Raw genomic sequence first — 21,428 nt, 5'->3', positions numbered from 1 at the left:
CCTGAAATGCCTCAGTTTGCTACTGGTTGAAGCCAGAAAAGGCTGTGACGAAGCTTAAACCAATCACATCACTCTTTCCTCTGACATATGTGACGCGACGGAAACTGCTTGAGTAACAGGAAGAAGATAAATACCTCCAGGGCTGCTCTTTGCTCCATTTTCAATGAGAACTTCCCGTTGAATGCTTTCAATACAGCATCTACTGCTGTGTCAAAGGCTTGCCGCTGCTCCATGTTCGTAACGTTTCTAGTGAATGAAGCGCTTCCGGCATAGATTCTGTAAACAATCTATGGCTTCCGGTCGCAGTTCTACTACGTCAGTGCCTTGAACACGCCTCTACCCAGGGCCGTTGGAGATGCTCAAAGTTGATTGGCTCCCGATTTTTCGGGAGCTTGGAAGAGCTGGAGATAGCTTGCCTTGCCAGACTAAGCTCGCAACAGGCCCTCGTGTTGCGTCACACTTAGGATGGGCGGGCCCAGGCTAGCTATAAGGCAGCTCACCTACTAGCTACCCATGGAAAGCCGTTTACTGATGGGGACTTTGTTAAAGTATGCATGCTTGCTGTGGCCGAGGAGGCGTGTCCCGACAAGAAGGATGCGCTCAACACGGTGAGTCTCTCCGCACCTACTATGACCAGGCGAACTGAAGATTTGGGGGACAACGTGTATGACCAGCTGAATGAGAAAGCGTCAGAATTCGAGTTTTTTGCTTTGGCCATGGATGAGAGCAATGACGTGCAGGACACATGACACACGTGTATTTGTCTGGGTCATACAATTCTGTTATATAGCTGACCCGACCCCGGCCCCCCATCACAGTCAGGAACGACAATGTGGCCCCCAGAGAAAAAAGTTTGGTGACCCCTGCTCTAGACTAACAGGTAGAGATCACAAATACAGCAAGTTCTTCTTCTTTTTCCGCTGTAAATCCTAATCTGAGGATATAGGGTCCATCGTTAATGTTTAGAAGCCCAGAAATCTCACTCCGTTCCCTGCAGGTCGCCGATACTCTCTGTGCTGGAAGTCCATCCTGGTGGCTTTGCTCACGGCCTGACATCAACGTGATGTTGAACTACAGCACCTCCAAACAGGAAAAAACATGATTCTGGGTGACACTCAGGGGCCGGAACTCAACAAAGGCAGAACATGCTGAATATTTTAATGGTTTCATTTTGAAGAACTTATGTAATTTAATAATGCCAAATATCCTGATCTGTTCACGTCTCCTTCAAGGTACAAATATTTTGGAAATATATTGACTTTGAGCCCGCATGGCTTTCAGACTGTCCCCCTGCACGATGGTTTAACACTGGGTGTTGAGTGACTGAACCTCACCCGTGTCCTGTGTTTAATGAACTTCTCCACCACATGCATGGAGCCTGTAAGATTAGGATTTACAGAGAAGAAGAAGAAACTTTGCTGTATTTGTGATCTCTACCTGTGATCTAATGACGGCTGCCATTTTGGGGCCCTGCCCCCCTCAGAAACACGCCCATGACTCAGAAACTATTTGACAGACAGGACTCCAACTAAAGATTTCTTCATGTGGGCTTGAGGGAATATTTAGTGGCAAAATGAAGAAAATCTGAGGCCGAAGGTTTGTTGGTTGATTTGGTATGGAGCAACACTTTTACGTCAAGACTGATCTGTTCCTATACTTTTGCTCACCTAATGTGCCATGTTCTAAACTTTAACTTCTGACCCTTTATCTCATATTCATCTAGATCTCAAACCTCAAGTTAGTACACAGGTGCACACACACACACACACACACACTGAGGCTAAATTTCTATAGTTATGTCAGGCACTACAGTACAGTCTCTAATTCTGCGCGCGCACACACACAGAATAGTGTGACTTACCCCTCATACGGATAACTGATGATGGAGAAACATCAGACAAAACAAACGAAAAGGAGGAATAAATGAATAAGGAAAGTAAAAGGAATGAAATAATGGATATATGTGAGTCTCACTCTCTCTCACACACACACAGCAAGAGGGAATGGGAAGAGAGAGAGAGAGAGAGAGAGAGAGAGAGAGAGAGAGAGAGAGAGAGAGATGGAGATGGTGTCTCACTCACAGCATGACGTCCTGTTGGTTTTTCTGAAACACAGCTCCGATGTGCTGGAAGATCTCCGGAGTGAAAAGGTAAATCCCACAGTTAATGATGTCACTGACGAACGTGCTCGGCTTCTCCACGTAGTGCAGCACCTGCAGAGGAAGAACAAACATCAACCCTCTCACAGTCTGATCTCTCGCTCACGGGGTTCAGTGTGTCAACATCAGCGTCACCTCATTGGTGTGTTCGTTCTCCACGATGCAGCCGTAGTTCAGGGACTGTTTCCTGTTGGCCTGTGGGCGGAAACACACGGTTAGTTCAACACTCGCCATCGTCTCACATTTCCTTCTCCAGTCCGTATTTTCTATCCCGGATTTTTTTCAGAAACATCTGGCAAACTCAGAGGCGAGAACAGCACACAGACGATTTTAATAGTAGTGTAATATGAGTGTGAGTGTGTGTGTTAATGACCGTGGTGGCGAGGATGATGAAGCTGTGTGCGTCTCCGTGCTCCTTTTGGAAACGCAGCATGTCCTCCAGAGGAAACTCCGAGCACACGTCCGCATTCAGGACGAAGAACTCCTGAGGAGAACCAGAGAGGATCTGATCTCGGAAGTGATAGATCCCTCCTCCTGTCCCCAGAGCCGAGTACTCCTGCAGGTACCTCAACACCACACGGGAACACCGCGTCATTACACAGTGGAGGAAACCATTCCACTACACATCAGCAGTGTTTTATTCTTCCTCTTTTCCCCACTTTTATTTCCACTTGTACTCCTTTTTTCTTATTATTTCCATTTCTCCTTTTCCTTCTTTTACTAATTTTATTCTTTTTCTGCTCTTTTTTACTTCTTTTTTCAGTCGTTCTTCCTGCATTTCCCTGTTTCTTTTTGTTTTTCTAATATTCTCTCTCTTTCTCCCTCTGTCTGTCTGTCTCTCTCTCCCCCCTCCATTCCTCTCTCTCTCAAGGTCAGTGATAAGACAGAACTACTGTACTACATTCTATATATAATTATAACAATCTGTTTCTCATGTATATTCATGATATGCAAATTACAGCCACACCTACATCCCCATCCCAGTCCAACCTGACACCCACCCACCCACACGCAGTCCTGTAATAAACGTGTGATTATATTTATATATTGAGATGTTGGGGTTCGGTCCTGACCTCACTGGGATTTTAAACTGCTGCTGTGCTGAGGACAGGAAGCGGTTCAGCTCCTCGTTGGGCTGATAAAACCCGATCAGTAAGATCTCCTTCATGTTCGGCACCTGTTCATTAAAAACAGATCTCCATCATCCACATCCAGCGCAGATTTCAGTCTCAGAACAAACACAAACAGCTTTAAAAGTCCGGTGTGTTTATCCTTCACACACCCAATACCATAAACACAGGAGACCCAGATTTAGACTACGTTCAGACTGCACCCTGAAACAACACAGATCCGATTTTTTTTGCCCATATGCGACCTGTATCCGATTTGTTATTGACAATCTGAACGACACAGATCCGATTTTTTCACATGCGACCCAGGCCGCTTGGATATGTGGTCCTAATTCCGATGCATATCCGATATTTTCACATGCGACTGCAGTCTGACCGGACAGGTCGCATTCATGCGACCTACACGTCATCAACAAGAGACAAACGTCACTATTCTGCGTTGGCTAATCCCGCCTTTTTGGTGGAAAACAACAACATTTGTACAGTTTTCAGAATTTAAATAGACTTTTATAGAATTGATCAAGCTAATGGTGGATTTGGTAGGGACCTGGATGTTGATCTGTTAGCCTGATTAAATAAAACAGTTTCTATAACTGATTTATAACTTAAACCATCCTGTATTACAAGATTATAAGATTGTTCTGGAAATTTCCAGTAATTTGACACCTTCGGTCTCATTAGTCTGCTGCCCACATTAATCAGATTATTGTGTGAGTTCTGCCGCCGCCACAAAAACCACATCGCCAGGTCTCGCCTCATCTCCATCGCAAACTGCACTGGTGTTTCTGCACCTTGAGCCAGCGCTGAGAGAAGTTGCAGAATTCAGCTGGCCATAAACAATCTAAATAAATATTTATAAAAATGTAGAAAAAGTTTATTAATATGACGAAATAAATATGTGCAAATTATTAAGCCTGAATTAAGAGTTTGGTAATACAGCGGCCGTATCCCAAATGACTGCCTACTGCAGCTCGAGTGCACTATATAGAGTTTAAAAATCCATTACTTCCTAGTAACATGTAGTGCACTTGTATAGAAATTAGAGAGACATTTAGGAGTCAACCCTCGTTACCAGGCTACACGTTTTCATTTCAGTTCAGAAACAAAAACACACACGAGACCTCACACTTTAACACTAACCAGATAATTAAACAAACAAACAAAAAAGAAATCATTAAACTTGAAGAGTGCGCTTTTTTTTGTTTACGTATTACGTAGATGTGCTTATTACGTGTCAATTTGCGCATGCGGGACACTTTTGGGTCGTTTTCCGTTCATATTGGAGATCGCATACAAGTCTCATATAATTGGTAATGTGAACGGCCTAACAAAAAAATCGGATTTCACAACAAATCGGATATGGGTCGTTTCAGGTTGCAGTCTGAACGTAGTGTTATATTACTGCACACACACACACTGATGTAAATAAAGTTCTGATCAATTCTACAACACCAGGACGGGATGTTTATGATAAAAACACCAGGAGAATTCAGTTTATTTAATGTCCACAGGATTTGGCTGAACTTTACCTGATATAATTATTCCACATAATCATTATAAGGGGAGATGATGCTCTATTTATTATTGAATGTATTTATCGATAAATAATTATCTGTAAAATCCACTCATTCATTTATAATAATAATAAGAAGAAGAAGAAAACCTTGGCGCAGGCCTCGATGTGGTGCTGGAGCATGGGAACTCCTGCCACAGGAAACAGCGGTTTAGGAACCTCAAAGGAGAGCGGACGGAACCGCGTACCTGTCTCACACACACACACAGAACGTCACACTTCCACCCATTACATTTCTCTTTCCATCTCCCCCTTTTTCTATTTTTTTTCTTATTTCCTTTTGCCTTTTTATTTCTTTTCTATTTCACCCCATTTCAGTCAATTTGTTTGGTTTTCTTTTTCATCTGATTTATTTTCTGTGGAAGAAAAAAAAAGTATCAATTAGTTTTCTTTTTTCTTTTTAAAAACACTGAATTCTGAACAACGAAGATTAAAAACAACTCCCTCATATACAGTGCCTTGAAAAAGTATTCATACCCCTTGAACTTTTTCACATTTTTCCACCTTACAACCACAAACTTAAAAGTTTTTTATTGAGATTTTATGTGATAGACCAACACAGAGTAGCACATAATTGTGAAGTGAAACGAAAATGATAAATGGTCTTCAAAATTTTAAACAAATAAAAATCTGAAAAATGTGATGTGCATTAGTATTCAGACCCCTGTACTCTGATACCTCTAAATACAATCCAGTGCAATCAATTGCCTTCAGAAGTCATCTAATTAGTTAATCGAGTCCTACTGTGTGTAATTTACTCTCAGCATAAATACACTTGTTCTGTGAAGGCCTCAATGGTTTGTTAGAGAACACTGAAGAACAAACAGCATCATGAAGACCAAAGAACTCACCAGACAGGTCAGGGATAAAGTTCTGGAGAAGTTTAAAGCAGGGTTAGGTTATAAAAAAAATCCCAAGCTCTGAACATCTCAAGAAGCACTGTTCAATCCATCATTCAAAAATGGAAAAAGTATGGCACAACTGCAGACCTACCCAGACATGGCCGTCCACCTAAACTGACGGAGCGAGCAAGGAGAGCACTGGTCAGAGAAGCAGCCAAGAGGCCCATGATCACTCTGGAGGAGCTGCAGAAATCCACAGCTCAGGTGGGAGAATCTGTGCACAGGACAACTATAAGTCGTACCCTCCACAAATCTGGCCTTTTTGGAAGAGTGGCAAGAAGAAAGCCATTGTTGAAAGACAGGCATAAGAAGTCTCGTTTGCAGTTTGCCAGAAGCCATGTAGGGGACACAGCAAACATGTGGAAGAAGGTGCTTTGGTCAGATGAGACCAAAGTTGAACTTTTTGGCCTAAATGCAAAGCGCTGTGTGTGGCGGAAAACTAACACTGCTCAAACACCCTGCACACACCATCCCCACTGTGAAACATGGTGGTGGCAGCATCATGCTATGGGGATGCTTTTCTTCAGCAGGGACAGGGAAGCTGGTCAGAGTTGATGGGAAGATGGATGGAGCTAAATACAGGGCAATCCTGGAAGAAAACCTGTTGGAGGCTGCAAAAGACTTGAGACTGGGAAGGAGATTCACCTTCCAGCAAGACAATGACCCTAAACATACAGCCAGAGCTACAATGGAATGGTTTAGATCAAAGAATATTCATGTGTTAGAATGGCCCAGTCAAAGTCCAGCCCTAAATCCCATTGAGCATCTGTGGCAAGACTTGAAAATTGCTGTTCACAGACGCTCTCCATCCAATCTGGCTGAGCTTGAGCTATTTTGCAAAGAAGAATGGGCAAAAATTTCAGTGTCTAGATGTGCAAAGCTGGTAGAGACATACCACAAAAGACTTGCAGCTGTAATTGCAGCAAAAGGTGGCTCTACAAAGTATTGACGCAGGAGGGCTGAATACTAATGCACACCACATTTTTCAGATTTTTATTTGTTTAAAATTTTGAAGACCATTTATCATTTTCGTTTCACTTCACAATTATGTGCTACTCTGTGTTGGTCCATCACATAAAATCTCAATAAAAAACTTTTAAGTTCGTGGTTGTAAGGTGGAAAAATGTGAAAAAGTTCAAGGGGTATGAATACTTTTTCAAGGCACTGTATGACGATGAATGCAAAGTCAAAAAGTTCTAAGACAAATTGAAAAAAAAATCTTTATTTATGAAAATAACAAAGCTATTTCTCCACATATCCTCCATTTAAGTCGAAACACTTCTGCAAGCAGTGTTTGAATTCTGCGATGGATTCTCTGTAGAACTCTGGGGGATCTTTCACACCTTTTCAAATTATAACATCCGTCTTAGAATTTTTTGACTTACCCTCGTGTGTGTAATGTGTATATACGGTATATATACACACACACATACACACTTGTATATATATATAATCAGCTGGATAGTACAGTGGTAATGCTCACTGACTACGACGCAGGAGATCGGGGTTCGAATCCCGGTCGGGGCAAAACATCATCCAGTAAGGGTCCTTAGGCAAAACCCCTCATGATATATCAGCCTACCTCAGGAATGAGTGAAAAAATAACTGATAGAGTCATACCGGCTCAGACGTCGCCCGGGTCAACAAGGTCTGCGTCAGTTGCTAGGGAACCAGGGCAAACTGATGAGAAATGGGCTACTGGAACAAGACATCGATGGACGAGGACAGAAAATACGGATTTGCTGGAATGCTACTATACAAGCAATCCCAGAGAGAGGGGATACATGCAGAGAATGTGGGACCATTGGATACTTCGAAACCCACAATCAAGGCTAACAAAGAAACAGCTATTAGCCCAGTGTTCCAACATCCATAATCGAAATCTGCTATCACAACTAGGGATTAATGAAATACAACAACGATGCTACGGCAAGGGGGAGCCAGGAAGACAGGTCAGCGGGGAGATGTCATCATCCCCACAACCAGAGATTGGGTACCAAGCCCCAACAGCTAACAGCCTCAACACAAGAGCTGCTGACCTGAGAAGGAAGATCGTGACCCAACTGGAAACCTGGAGCCCCCGACAAATACCGAAGCTGAGTTGCCAAGTACCTTCAGAAGATCTACTAGTAGATGTGAATGCTGCTCTGAAGACAATCTCCACAAGAACCATCACTGAGACCAACAAGCTGATACACAGTACAGCAACAGTAATCATGGAGATGCTTGGACACAAGGTGGGCTCGGGACATAACAAACAGTATCCACCATGGAAGAGACGATTAGAGGCCAAGATAAAGGCAGCAAGGAGAGAAGTTAGCCAGCTAGCTGAACTACAGAAAGGGAACATGGTGAATAAAGGGGCGCCCAGGAAGTACAACTCACTCTCCATACCAGAGGCACTCGAAACTGCCAAACAGCGACTAACAGCTCTGGCCACCCGGTTGAGGAGATACACCAAGGAAGGAGAGGCCAGGAGAATAAACAAGCTGTTCTCCACTGAACCAGCCAAGGTGTACTCTCAATGGCAGGGGAACAACAACCGGTCAGACCCACCAAGAGCTGAGGTGGAAAAATACTGGAAAGACATATGGGAAAGAAAGGCATCACACAACACCGATGCCCAATGGTTAGTGGACCTAAGAGCTGACCACAGCAACCTCCCAGAACAAGAACCAGTAACCATCTCAATGGCAGACGTCCAAGAAAGAGTGTCAAAGATGAAGAGCTGGACAGCACCAGGCCCCGATATGATCCATACGTACTGGCTGAAGAAGCTAACTGCACTCCATGAACGCCTAGCAGCACAGATGAACCAGCTGCTGAGGGATGGAACCCACCCAGAATGGCTAACCCAAGGCAGGACAGTCCTAATCATGAAGGACCCCCAGAAGGGACCCATCCCATCCAACTACCGGCCAATTACCTGTCTCTGCACAACATGGAAGGCCCTGTCAGGCATCATTGCGGCAAAAATGAGTAAGCATGTGGCTCAATACATGAGCGAGGCACAGAAAGGAACCCCCTCAGTCAGATCATCACGAAGAGCGGCTACAGGTACCGATTCCGTAGTGGGGCAACAATCAGCCACCTGCTCTACATGGATGACATCAAGCTGTATGCCAGGAATGAGCGAGAAATAGACTCGCTGATCCACACCACCCGGATCTACAGCGATGACATAGGGATGTCATTCGGATTGGACAAGTGTGGCCGGATGGTCTCAAAGAGAGGCAAGATGATCCGGACTGAAGGGATTGACCTACCAGAGGGCAACATAGGTGATATCCAAGACAGCTACAAGTACCTTGGCATCCCACAGGCTAATGGAAACCATGAAGAGGCCACAAGGAAGTCAACCACAGCCAAATACCTCCAGAGAGTAAGGCAGGTCCTGAAAAGTCAGCTGAATGGTAAAAACAAGGTCCGAGCCATCAACATGTACGCACTACCAGTCATCAGATACCCCGCTGGTATCATAAACTGGCCAAAGGAGGAGATAGAAGCCACAGATATCAAGACTAGAAAGCTCCTCACCATGCATGGAGGGTTCCACCCCAAGTCCAGCACCCTGAGACTATACACTAAGCGGAAAGAGGGAGGCCGAGGGCTAGTGAGCGTCAAGACCACGGTCCAGGATGAAACATCGAAAATCCGAGAATACATCAGAAAGATGGCCCCAAAGGATGAACTGCTAAGTGAATGTCTCAGGCAGCAGAACCCTGATGAGAGTGCAGAGGAGGAGGAGGAACAGACAACCTGGAGAGACAAACCCCTACATGGCATGTACCACCGTCAGATAGAGGAAGTGGCTGATATCAAGAAATCCTACCAGTGGCTGGATAATGCAGGACTGACAGACAGCACAGAGGCACTAATCATGGCAGCACAAGAACAGGCCATAAGCACAAGAGCCATAGAGGCCAGGATCTACCAGAGTAGATCAGACCCAAGATGCAGACTGTGCAAAGAAGCCCCTGAAACAGTCCAGCACATAGTAGCAGGGTGTAAGATGCTAGCTGGATCAGTGTACATGGAGAGGCACAACCAAGTGGCTGGGATAGTATACAGGAACATCTGCAACCAGTATGGAATAGAAATACCCAAGTCCCAATGGGCCATACCACAGAAGGTGGCTGAGAACAACAGGGCCAAGATTCTGTGGGACTTCAGCTTCCAGACTGACAAACAGATCCTGGCTAACCAACCGGACATAGTGGTGGTGGACAAAGAGCAGAAGAGGGTGGTGGTGATAGATGTGGCGATCCCAGCTGACGCCAACATCAGGAAGAAGGAACATGAGAAACTTGAGAAGTATCAAGGGTTGAAAGAGCAGCTGGAACGGATGTGGAAGGTCAAGGGTTGCGTGGTCCCCGTGGTAGTGGGGGCACTTGGGGCAGTAACCCCCAAACTGGGAGAGTGGCTCCAGCAAATCCCAGGAACAACATCTGAAGCCTCAGTCCAGAAGAGCGCAGTCCTAGGAACATCGAAGATACTGCGCAGAACCCTCAAACTCCCAGGCCTCTGGTAGAGGACCCGAGCTTGAGGATGACATGGATACCACCCCCACCCCCCCACCCCCCCCGCCGGGGGTGAGAAGGAGATTTTTTTTATATATATATATATATATATATATATATATATATATATATATTTATACACACTAGTGCATCTCAAAAAAATTAGAATATTGTGAAAAAGTTCAATATTTTCCATCAGTTATTAAAGAAAGTGAAAATGTTATATATTATAGACTCATTACACATAAACTAAAATGTTTCAAGCATTTTTCTATTTTAATTTTAATCAGTATGGCATACAGTACAAAAACATAAAAAAACCCGATCTCAAAATATTAGAATATTTCATTTCGAGTTTGAGTAAAACAGTATGAACACAGTGTATCTCTCGGTCTAGTTCAGTACACACAACCACAATCATGGGGAAGACTGCTGACTTGACTGTTGTCCAGAAGATGATCACTGATGCCCTCCACAAGGAGGGTAAGCCACAAAAGGTCATTGCTGAAAAGGGTGGCTGGAAAAGGTGCACAAGCAACAGGGATGGCCGCAGTCTTGAGAGGATTGTCAAGAAAAGTTGATTCAAGAACTTGAGAGAGCTTCACAAGGAGTGGACTGAGGCTGATGTCAGTGTATCAAGACCCATCACGAACAGACATCTTCAAGAAAGGGGATACAACTTTCACATTCCTAATATCGAGCTACTCCTGAGCCAGAGACAATGTCAGAAGTGTGTTATCTGGGCTAAGGAGAGAAAGAAATGGACTGTTGCTCAGTGGTCCAAAGTCCTCTTTTCAGATGAAAGTACATTTTGCATTTAATTTGGAAATCACGGTTCTAGAGTCTGGATGAAGAGTGGAGAGGCACAGAATCCAAGGTGTTTGAAGCCCAGTGTGAAGTTTCCACAGTCTGTGATGATTTGGGGTGCCATGTCATCTGCTGGTGTTGGTCCACTGTATTTTATCAAGTCCAAAGTCAACACAGCCATCTACCAGGAGATTTTAGAGCACTTCATGCTTCCATCTGCTGACGAGCTTTTTGGAGATGCTGATTTCCTTTTCCAGCAGGACTTAGCACCTACCCACAGTGCCAAAACTACTACCAAATGGTTTGCTGACCATGATATTACTGTGTTTGATTGGCCAGCCAACTTGCCTGACCTGAACCCCATAGAGAATCTACGGGGTATTGTCAAGAGGAAGATGAGAAACACCCGACCCAAAAATACAGATACGCTGAAGGCCACTATCAAAGCAACCTGGGCTTCAATAACACCTCAGCAGTGCCACAGACTGATCACCTCCATGCCACACCGCATTGACACAGTAATTCATGGTAAAGGAGCCCCAACCAAGTATTGAGTGTATAAATGAATATACTTTTCAGAAGTTGGACATTTCTGTATTGTAAATCCTTTTTTTGATTGATCTTGGGGAATATTCTAATAATTTGAGATACTGGATTTCTGATTTTCATGAGCTATAAGCCATAATCATCAAAATTAAAACAAAAAAGGCTTTAAATATTTCACTTTACATGTAATGAATATAGAATATATGAAAGTTTACCTTTTTGAATTAAATTATGAAAAAAAGGAACTTTTTCATGGTATTCTAATTTTTTTAGATGCACTAGTATATATATGTGTGCGTGTGAGTGTGCGTGTGAGTGTGTGTATGTACAGTACCAGTCAAAAGTTTGGAAACACTTTCAAATTCGATGTTTTTATTTTTTAATTTTTTTTCTTACATTGTAAATTAATACTGAAGTCATCCAGACTATGCAGCAACAAATCATTTAGTAAACTTTAAAATGTCAGTCAAACCAAAATATGTTTTAGATTTTAGGTTCTTCAAAGTAGGCACCTTTTGCTTTGATTACAGCTTTGCACGCTCTTGACATTCTCTCAATCAGCTTCATGAGGTCATCACTCGAAATGGTTTTCCAACAGTCTTGAAGGAGTTCCCAGAGGTGCTGAGCACTCGTTGGCTGCTTTGCCTTCACTCTGCGGTCCACCTCATCCCAAACCATCTCAATTGGGTTTAGATCAGGTGATTGTGGAGGCCACGTCATCTGACAAAGCACTCCATCACCCTCTTTCTTGGTCAAATAGCCCTTACATAGCCTAGAGGTGTGTTCTGGGTCATTGTCCTGTTGAAAGACAAATGATGGGCCCACTAAGTGCAAACCAGATGGGATGGCATGTCGCTGCAGAATGCTGTGGTAGCCATGCTGGTTAAGTGTGCTTTCGATTTTGAATAAATCGCCAGCAGTGTCACCAGTAAAGCATCCCCATACCGTCACACTTCCTAGGAACCACACATGTAGGAACCATCCGCTCACCTTTTCTGCGTCTTACAAAGACATGGCGATTGGAACCAAAAATCTCAAATTTGGACTCATCAGACCAAAGGACAGATTTCCACTGGTCTAATGTCCATTCCTTGTGTTCCTTGGCCCAAGCTATTCTCTTCCTCCTGTTGTTCTTCCTTAGAAGTGGCTTCTTGGCAGCAATTCGACCCTAAAGTCCAGATTCACGCAGTCTTCTCTGAGCAGTTGATGTTGAGATGTGTGTGCTACTTGAACTCTGTGAAGCATTTCGGTGGGCTCTTATCTGGGGTGCTGTTCACTTGCGGTTTCTGAGGCTGGTAACTCTGATGAACTTATCCTGTGCGACAGAGTAACCCTAGGTCTTCCTTTCCTGGGGCGGTCCTGATGAGAGCCAGTTTCATCATAACGTTTGATGGTCTTTGTGACTGCACCTGGGGATACTTTCAAAGTTCTTGAAATTTTTCGGACTGACTGACCTTCATTTCTTAAAGGAACGATGGACCGTCATTTTTCTTTTCTTAGTTGAGTAGTTCTTGGCATAATATGGATTAGAACAGTCCTCAAATAGGGCCATTCACTGTGTACCAACTCTACCTCTTCACAACACAACTGATGGTCTCAAATACATTAAGAGGTCAAGAAATTCACTCTTGACAAGGCACAGCTGTAAACTGAAAGCCATTCCAGGTGACCACCTCGTAAAGCTGACTGAGAAAATGCCAAGACGTGCAAAGCTGTCATCTAAGCAAAAGGTGCCTAACTTTGAAGAATCTAAAATATAAAACATATTCTGGTTTGATTAACACTTTTTTGTTTACCAAATAATTCCATATATATTTCTTCATAGGGCGGCACGGTGGTGTAGTGGTTAGCGCTGTCGCCTCACAGCAAGAAGGTCCAGGTTTGAGCCCCGTGGCCGGCGAGGGCCTTTCTGTGCGGAGTTTGCATGTTCTCCCCGTGTCCGCGTGGGTTTCCTCCGGGTGCTCCGGTTTCCCCCACAGTCCAAAGACATGCAGGTTAGGTTAACTGGTGACTCTAAATTGAGCGTAGGTGTGAATGTGAGTGTGAATGGTTGTCTGTGTCTATGTGTCAGCCCTGTGATGACCTGGCGACTTGTCCAGGGTGTACCCCGCCTTTCGCCCGTAGTCAGCTGGGATAGGCTCCAGCTTGCCTGCGACCCTGTAGAACAGGATAAAGCGGCTACAGATAATGAGATGAGATTTCTTCATAATGCCGATGACTTTAGTATTAATCTACAATTCAGAAAATTTTAAAATAATGAAAAACCACTGAATTAGAGGGCATTTCCAAACTTCTGACTGGTACAGTATGTGTGTGTGTGTGTGTGTGTGTGTGTGTGTGTGTGTGTACACAGTATGTATATGTGTGTGTGTACAGTATGTGTGTGTGTGTACACAGTATGTATATGTGTGTGTGTGTGTACAGTATGTGTGTGTGTACACAGTATGTATGTGTGTGTATGTGTATACAGTATGTATGTGTGTGTATGTACAGTATGTGTGTGTGTGTGTACACAGTATGTATGTGTGTGTATGTGTATACAGTATGTATGTGTGTGTATGTGTATACAGTATGTATGTATGTGTGTGTGTATACAGTATGTATGTGTGTGTGTGTGTGTACACAGTATGTATGTGTGTGTATGTGTATACAGTATGTATGTGTGTGTATGTGTATACAGTATGTATGTATGTGTGTGTGTACACAGTATGTATGTGTGTGTGTGTGTGTACACAGTATGTATGTGTGTGTATGTGTATACAGTATGTATGTATGTGTGTGTGTATACAGTATGTATGTGTGTGTGTGTGTGTGTGTATAATCTCCCCTTTAATGAACAGGGTTGAGTTTCCCAGAAGCATCGTAGCACAAAGATCCTCGTTAAATGGTAGAGCGAGCATCACAATGAACTGTCTCTCTCTCTGTGTGTCTCTGTCTCTCTCTGTGTCTCTGTATCTCTCTCTCTCTGTATGTGTCTCTCTCTGTCTCTGTCTCTCTCTCTCTCTGTGTCTCTCTCTGTGTCTCTCTCTGTGTGTCTCTCTCTCTGTCTGTCTCTGTGTGTGTGTCTCTCTCTCTCTCTCTCTCTCTCTGTGTCTCTCTCTCTGTGTCTCTCTCTCTGTCTGTCTGTCTGTCTGTCTCTCTGTGTGTGTCTCTCTCTCTCTGTCTGTCTCTCTGTCTCTGTGTGTGTCTCTCTCTCTCTCCTGGTTAGGATGCTGTGAGTGCAGCAGGTGTTTGGGCGCTGCTGGACTCGCAGGCAGTAAACAGTGTAAACTCGGGCTGGGTTTGTACCTTTCTGCGCTCCTCCGATGAGAATGACAGCTTTCAGCATGCTGACCGTCTGATATCAATTATAATCAAATAAATCACATTAATGTCCTGTAACAGGGAGAAATAAACTGTGATTAACTTCTCCAGATTATTATCTTCCTCACGGCACCGTGTCTGTGTTTATGTTTGATGTACTTCCGCCTTTACTGTCACACTCACTTCCGGGTTTCAGATGTCAAAATAAAGGTTTCAAAATAAAAGTTTCTTCAGTTGGCAATCACGACTAATAATAATAATAATAATAATAATAATAATAATAATATGTTTTCATTGGAGGCCTCCGTCAGTCGTAGTCGACTATGGGCACGTCTCATCAGTGCTGTTGGAGCATCTTCGGCGGTGGCTGAAGAGCCCGATCCTGGACTGGCAGGCACGGCTGCAGACAAAGGTGGCATCAGTGCGTGGGGTCATACGCCTTTCTTTCCTTCAGACCCGCTTGTCCTCAGCAGCATTAGTGAGCTTTTCTTCACCAAGCGTGGTTTGCTGTTTCACTGCACCCATTCAATTGCCGCGGTCTGCCACCAGCTCTTCCCAGGAGTTTATGTCAATGTCCAAAGCCTTCAGGTCCATCTTACAGACATCCTTGTATCGCAGTTGGGGGTGGCCAGTGTTCCTTTTGCCAGCCGCGAGTTCACCGTAGAGGATGTCCTTTGGTATGCGACCATCCTGCATGTGCCATACGTGACCCGGCCAATGTTGCCTGAGGAGGGTAACCATGCTTGGGAGACCAGCTTGAGACAGGACCTCTGTGTTTGGCACCTTATCTTGCCAGCTGATGTTCAGAATGTGATATTCAGGTGTAGTGGTTAGCATGGTTGCCTCACAGCAAGAAGGTTCCGGGTTCAAACCCAGTGGCCGGCGAGGGCCTTTCTGTGTGGAGTTTGCATGTTCTCCCCGTGTCTGCGTGGGTTTCCTCCGGGTGCTCCGGTTTCCCTCACAGTCCAAAGACATGCAGTTAGGTTAATGTGGGGCGGCCTTGGGCTGAGGTGCCCTTGAGCGAGGTACCGAACCCCTGACTGCTCCCCGGGCACTCTGGTGTGGCTGCCCACTGCTCTGGGTGTGTGCGTGTGTGTGTTCACTGCTTCAGATGGGTTAAATGCAGAGGACTAATTTCACTGTGCTTGAAGTGTGCATGTGACGAATAAAGGTTTCTTCTTCTTCTACTGTACTGAGGACGCAAACATTACACAGTTATATACACCATTTATTCATTATACCATACCTATTGTAATGTTATTATTGTTGTGATTGTTATTATTTTGGTCATCTGATATTGCAGTGATTTATTTTATTAATATTTCAGGTTGGTTTGCAGTGATTATTTTGTTGGTTGAAATGTCCAAAAGCACAGTCGACAAAATCCACATACAACCCCGAGTCCAAAAATGTTGGAACGCTATGCAAAAACATAAATAAAAATAGAATTCAATGATTTGCAAATCCTTTTCAACCGACAGTCAACTGAACCCAAAGACAAGATATTTAATATTCAGGCTGATAAACTTTATTGTTTTTTGTAAATATACACACATTCTGAATGTGATGCCTGTAGTACTTTCCAAAAAAGTTGGGACAGGATCAACAACAGACTGGGAAAGTTGTGGAATGCTAAAAAAAAAAAACCACCTGTTTGGAACATTCTGCATGTAAACAGGTTAACTGGTAATTAGAAAGACTCAGTTGGTTACATTTAAGGATGGGGCAAGGTTCACCATTTTGTGAAAAATTGTGTTGGCAAATAATCCAACAGTTCAAGAACAACAACATTTCTCATCATACAATCACAAGAAATTTAGAGATTTCACCATCAACAATCCATAATATCATCAAAAGAGTCAGAGATTTGGGGGCATCGTGGCTCAGGTGGATAAGGCACCATACCATAAATCCGGGGACCCGGGTTTGATTCCAACCTGAGGTCATTTCCCAATCCCTCCCCGTCTCTCTCTCCCGCTCATTTCCTGTCTCTACACTGTCCTATCCAATAAAGGTGAAAAAAAGCCCCAAAAAAATCTTTAAAAAAAAGATCCAGAGAAATCTCTGAACGTAAGGAAAAAGGCTGAAAATCAACACTGAATACCTGTGACCTTCAACCCCTCAGGGGGCACTACATTAAAAACCCAAATGATTGTATAAAGGACATTACTGCAAGGGCTCAGGAACACTAAGGAAAACCGTTATCAGTAAACACAGTTCATCATTGCATCTACCATGCCAAGGGAAAACCAAATATCAACAACATCCAGAAGCACCAGTGAATTCTCTGGGCCTGAGTTCATCAAGACACAAAGTGGAAAAGTGTCTGATGAGTCCACGTTTTGAATTGTTTTTAGAAATCATAGACATCGTGTCATCCAGGATAAAGAGGAAAAGGACCATCTGGATTGTTAACAGCACAAAGTTCAAATGCCAGCACCTGTGATGGTATAGGGGTGTGTTAGTGCGAAATTGGAAGGGGGAACTTACACATCTGTGAAGGCTCCATTAATGCTGAAAGGTACATACAGGTTTTGGAGCAACATGCTGCTATCCAGACGATGTCATTTTCAGGGAAGTTTCTGTTTCTTCCAGTAAGTCAAGGCCAAGCCACATTCTGCACATGTTACAACAGTGTGACTTTGTAGTAAATTAGTTAGGTTTTAGTAAATTAGTTGGGTTAGTAAATTAGTGAGTTTGTGGGTTAGTAAATTAGTGAGTTTGTGGGTTAGTAAATTAGTGAGTTTGTGAGTTAGTAAATTAGTGAGTTTGTGAATTAGTAAATTAGTGAGTTTGTGGGTTAGTAAATTAGTGAGTTTGTGAGTTAGTAAATTAGTGAGTTTGTGAGTTAGTAAATTAGTGAGTTTGTGGGTTAGTAAATTAGTGAGTTTGTGAGTTAGTAAATTAGTGAGTTTGTGGGTTAGTAAATTAGTGAGTTTGTGGGTTAGTAAATTAGTGAGTTTGTGGGTTAGTAAATTAGTGAGTTTGTGAGTTAGTAAATTAGTGAGTTTGTGGGTTAGTAAATTAGTGAGTTTGTGGGTTAGTAAATTAGTGAGTTTGTGGGTTAGTAAATTAGTGAGTTTGTGGGTTAGTAAATTAGTGAGTTTGTGAGTTAGTAAATTAGTGAGTTTGTGGGTTAGTAAATTAGTGAGTTTGTGGGTTAGTAAATTAGTGAGTTTGTGGGTTAGTAAATTAGTGAGTTTGCGGGTTAGTAAATTAGTGAGTTTGTGAATTAGTAAATTAGTGAGTTTGTGGGTTAGTAAATTAGTGAGTTTGTGAGTTAGTAAATTAGTGAGTTTGTGGGTTAGTAAATTAGTGAGTTTGTGAGTTAGTAAATTAGTGAGTTTGTGGGTTAGTAAATTAGTGACTTTGTGGGTTAGTAAATTAGTGAGTTTGTGGGTTAGTAAATTAGTGAGTTTGTGGGTTAGTAAATTAGTGAGTTTGTGGGTTAGTAAATTAGTGAGTTTGTGAATTAGTAAATTAGTGAGTTTGTGGGTTAGTAAATTAGTGAGTTTGTGGGTTAGTAAATTAGTGAGTTTATGGGTTAGTAAATTAGTGAGTTTGTGGGTTAGTAAATTAGTGAGTTTGTGAAGTAGTAAATTAGTGAGTTTGTGGGTTAGTAAATTAGTGAGTTTGTGGGTTAGTAAATTAGTGAGTTTGTGGGTTAGTAAATTAGTGAGTTTGTGGGTTAGTAAATTAGTGAGTTTGTGAGTTAGTAAATTAGTGAGTTTGTGGGTTAGTTAATTAGTGAGTTTGTGAGTTAGTAAATTAGTGAGTTTGTGGGTTAGTAAATTAGTGAGTTTGTGGGTTAGTAAATTAGTGAGTTTGTGAAGTAGTAAATTAGTGAGTTTGTGGGTTAGTAAATTAGTGAGTTTGTGGGTTAGTAAATTAGTGAGTTTGTGAATTAGTAAATTAGTGAGTTTGTGGGTTAGTAAATTAGTGAGTTTGTGAGTTAGTAAATTAGTGAGTTTGTGGGTTAGTAAATTAGTGAGTTTGTGGGTTAGTAAATTAGTGAGTTTGTGGGTTAGTAAATTAGTGAGTTTGTGAGTTAGTAAATTAGTGAGTTTGCGAGTTAGTAAATTAGTGAGTTTGTGGGTTAGTAAATTAGTGAGTTTGTGGGTTAGTAAATTAGTGAGTTTGTGAGTTAGTAAATTAGTGAGTTTGTGAGTTAGTAAATTAGTGAGTTTGTGGGTTAGTAAATTAGTGAGTTTGTGAGTTAGTAAATTAGTGAGTTTGTGAGTTAGTAAATTAGTGAGTTTGTGGGTTAGTAAATTAGTGAGTTTGTGAATTAGTAAATTAGTGAGTTTGGGGGTTAGTAAATTAGTGAGTTTGTGAATTAGTAAATTAGTGAGTTTGTGGGTTAGTAAATTAGTGAGTTTGTGAATTAGTAAATTAGTGAGTTTGTGGGTTAGTAAATTAGTGAGTTTGTGAGTTAGTAAATTAGTGAGTTTGTGAGTTAGTAAATTAGTGAGTTTGTGGGTTAGTTAATTAGTGAGTTTGTGAATTAGTAAATTAGTGAGTTTGTGGGTTAGTAAATTAGTGAGTTTGTGAGTTAGTAAATTAGTGAGTTTGTGAATTAGTAAATTAGTGAGTTTGTGGGTTAGTAAATTAGTGAGTTTGTGGGTTAGTAAATTAGTGAGTTTATGGGTTAGTAAATTAGTGAGTTTGTGGGTTAGTAAATTAGTGAGTTTGTGAGTTAGTAAATTAGTGAGTTTGTGGGTTAGTTAATTAGTGAGTTTGTGAGTTAGTAAATTAGTGAGTTTGTGGGTTAGTAAATTAGTGAGTTTGTGAATTAGTAAATTAGTGAGTTTGTGGGTTAGTAAATTAGTGAGTTTGTGGGTTAGTAAATTAGTGAGTTTGTGAGTTAGTAAATTAGTGAGTTTGTAGGTTAGTAAATTAGTGAGTTTGTGGGTTAGTAAATTAGTGAGTTTGTGGGTTAGTAAATTAGTGAGTTTGTGAGTTAGTAAATTAGTGAGTTTGTGAGTTAGTAAATTAGTGAGTTTGTGGGTTAGTTAATTAGTGAGTTTGTGAATTAGTAAATTAGTGAGTTTGTGGGTTAGTAAATTAGTGAGTTTGTGAATTAGTAAATTAGTGAGTTTGTGGGTTAGTAAATTAGTGAGTTTGTGAGTTAGTAAATTAGTGAGTTTGTGAGTTAGTAAATTAGTGAGTTTGTGGGTTAGTAAATTAGTGAGTTTGTGAATTAGTAAATTAGTGAGTTTGTGGGTTAGTAAATTAGTGAGTTTGTGAATTAGTAAATTAGTGAGTTTGTGGGTTAGTAAATTAGTGAGTTTGTGGGTTAGTAAATTAGTGAGTTTGTGGGTTAGTAAATTAGTGAGTTTGTGGGTTAGTAAATTAGTGAGTTTGTGAGTTAGTAAATTAGTGAGTTTGTGGGTTAGTTAATTAGTGAGTTTGTGAGTTAGTAAATTAGTGAGTTTGTGGGTTAGTAAATTAGTGAGTTTGTGGGTTAGTAAATTAGTGAGTTTGTGAATTAGTAAATTAGTGAGTTTGTGGGTTAGTAAATTAGTGAGTTTGCGAGTTAGTAAATTAGAGAGTTTGTGAGTTAGTAAAGTAGTGAGTTTGTGAGTTAGTAAATTAGTGAGTTTGTGGGTTAGTAAATTAGTGAGTGTGTGAATTAGTAAATTAGTGAGTTTGTGGGTTAGTAAATTAGTGAGTTTGTGGGTTAGTAAATTAGTGAGTTTGTGAGTTAGTAAATTAGTGAATTTGTGAATTAGTAAATTAGTGAGTTTGTGAGTTAGTAAATTAGTGACTTTGTGGGTTAGTAAATTAGTGAGTTTGTGGGTTAGTAAATTAGTGAGTTTGTGGGTTAGTAAATTAGTGAGTTTGTGAGTTAGTAAATTAGTGAGTTTGTGAGTTAGTAAATTAGTGAGTTTGTGGGTTAGTAAATTAGTGAGTTTGTGAGTTAGTAAATTAGTGAATTTGTGAATTAGTAAATTAGTGAGTTTGTGAGTTAGTAAATTAGTGACTTTGTGGGTTAGTAAATTAGTGAGTTTGTGGGTTAGTAAATTAGTGAGTTTGTGGGTTAGTAAATTAGTGAGTTTGCGGGTTAGTAAATTAGTGAGTTTGTGAATTAGTAAATTAGTGAGTTTGTGGGTTAGTAAATTAGTGAGTTTGTGAGTTAGTAAATTAGTGAGTTTGTGAGTTAGTAAATTAGTGAGTTTGTGGGTTAGTAAATTAGTGAGTTTGTGAGTTAGTAAATTAGTGAGTTTGTGAGTTAGTAAATTAGTGAGTTTGTGGGTTAGTAAATTAGTGAGTTTGTGAATTAGTAAATTAGTGAGTTTGTGGGTTAGTAAATTAGTGAGTTTGTGAATTAGTAAATTAGTGAGTTTGTGGGTTAGTAAATTAGTGAGTTTGTGAGTTAGTAAATTAGTGAGTTTGTGAGTTAGTAAATTAGTGAGTTTGTGAGTTAGTAAATTAGTGAGTTTGTGGGTTAGTAAATTAGTGAGTTTGTGAATTAGTAAATTAGTGAGT

At 41.5% G+C, this 21,428-nt stretch overlaps 1 protein-coding gene across 1 annotated transcript in view; it reads right to left on the bottom strand.

The window, feature by feature from the left end:
• Nucleotides 1–15,108, bottom strand: part of gmppaa (GDP-mannose pyrophosphorylase Aa) — a 30,308-nt gene extending 15,200 nt beyond the window's left edge. The window contains exons 1-6 of the mRNA XM_060930434.1: nt 14,925–15,108; nt 4,952–5,049; nt 3,232–3,335; nt 2,532–2,724; nt 2,294–2,353; nt 2,082–2,212 (exon numbers count right to left, since the gene is read on the bottom strand). Coding sequence (XP_060786417.1) covers nt 2,082–2,212; nt 2,294–2,353; nt 2,532–2,724; nt 3,232–3,335; nt 4,952–5,049; nt 14,925–14,964 — 626 coding nt within the window. The 5' untranslated portion in view covers nt 14,965–15,108. The remainder of the gene's footprint in view (nt 1–2,081; nt 2,213–2,293; nt 2,354–2,531; nt 2,725–3,231; nt 3,336–4,951; nt 5,050–14,924) is intronic.
• Nucleotides 15,109–21,428: the final 6,320 nt, after the last annotated feature.

Source organism: Neoarius graeffei, chromosome 9 (genome assembly GCF_027579695.1).
Source record: "Neoarius graeffei isolate fNeoGra1 chromosome 9, fNeoGra1.pri, whole genome shotgun sequence".
NCBI lineage: Eukaryota > Metazoa > Chordata > Actinopteri > Siluriformes > Ariidae > Neoarius > Neoarius graeffei.
This window is presented reverse-complemented; position numbering and strand designations above follow the sequence as displayed.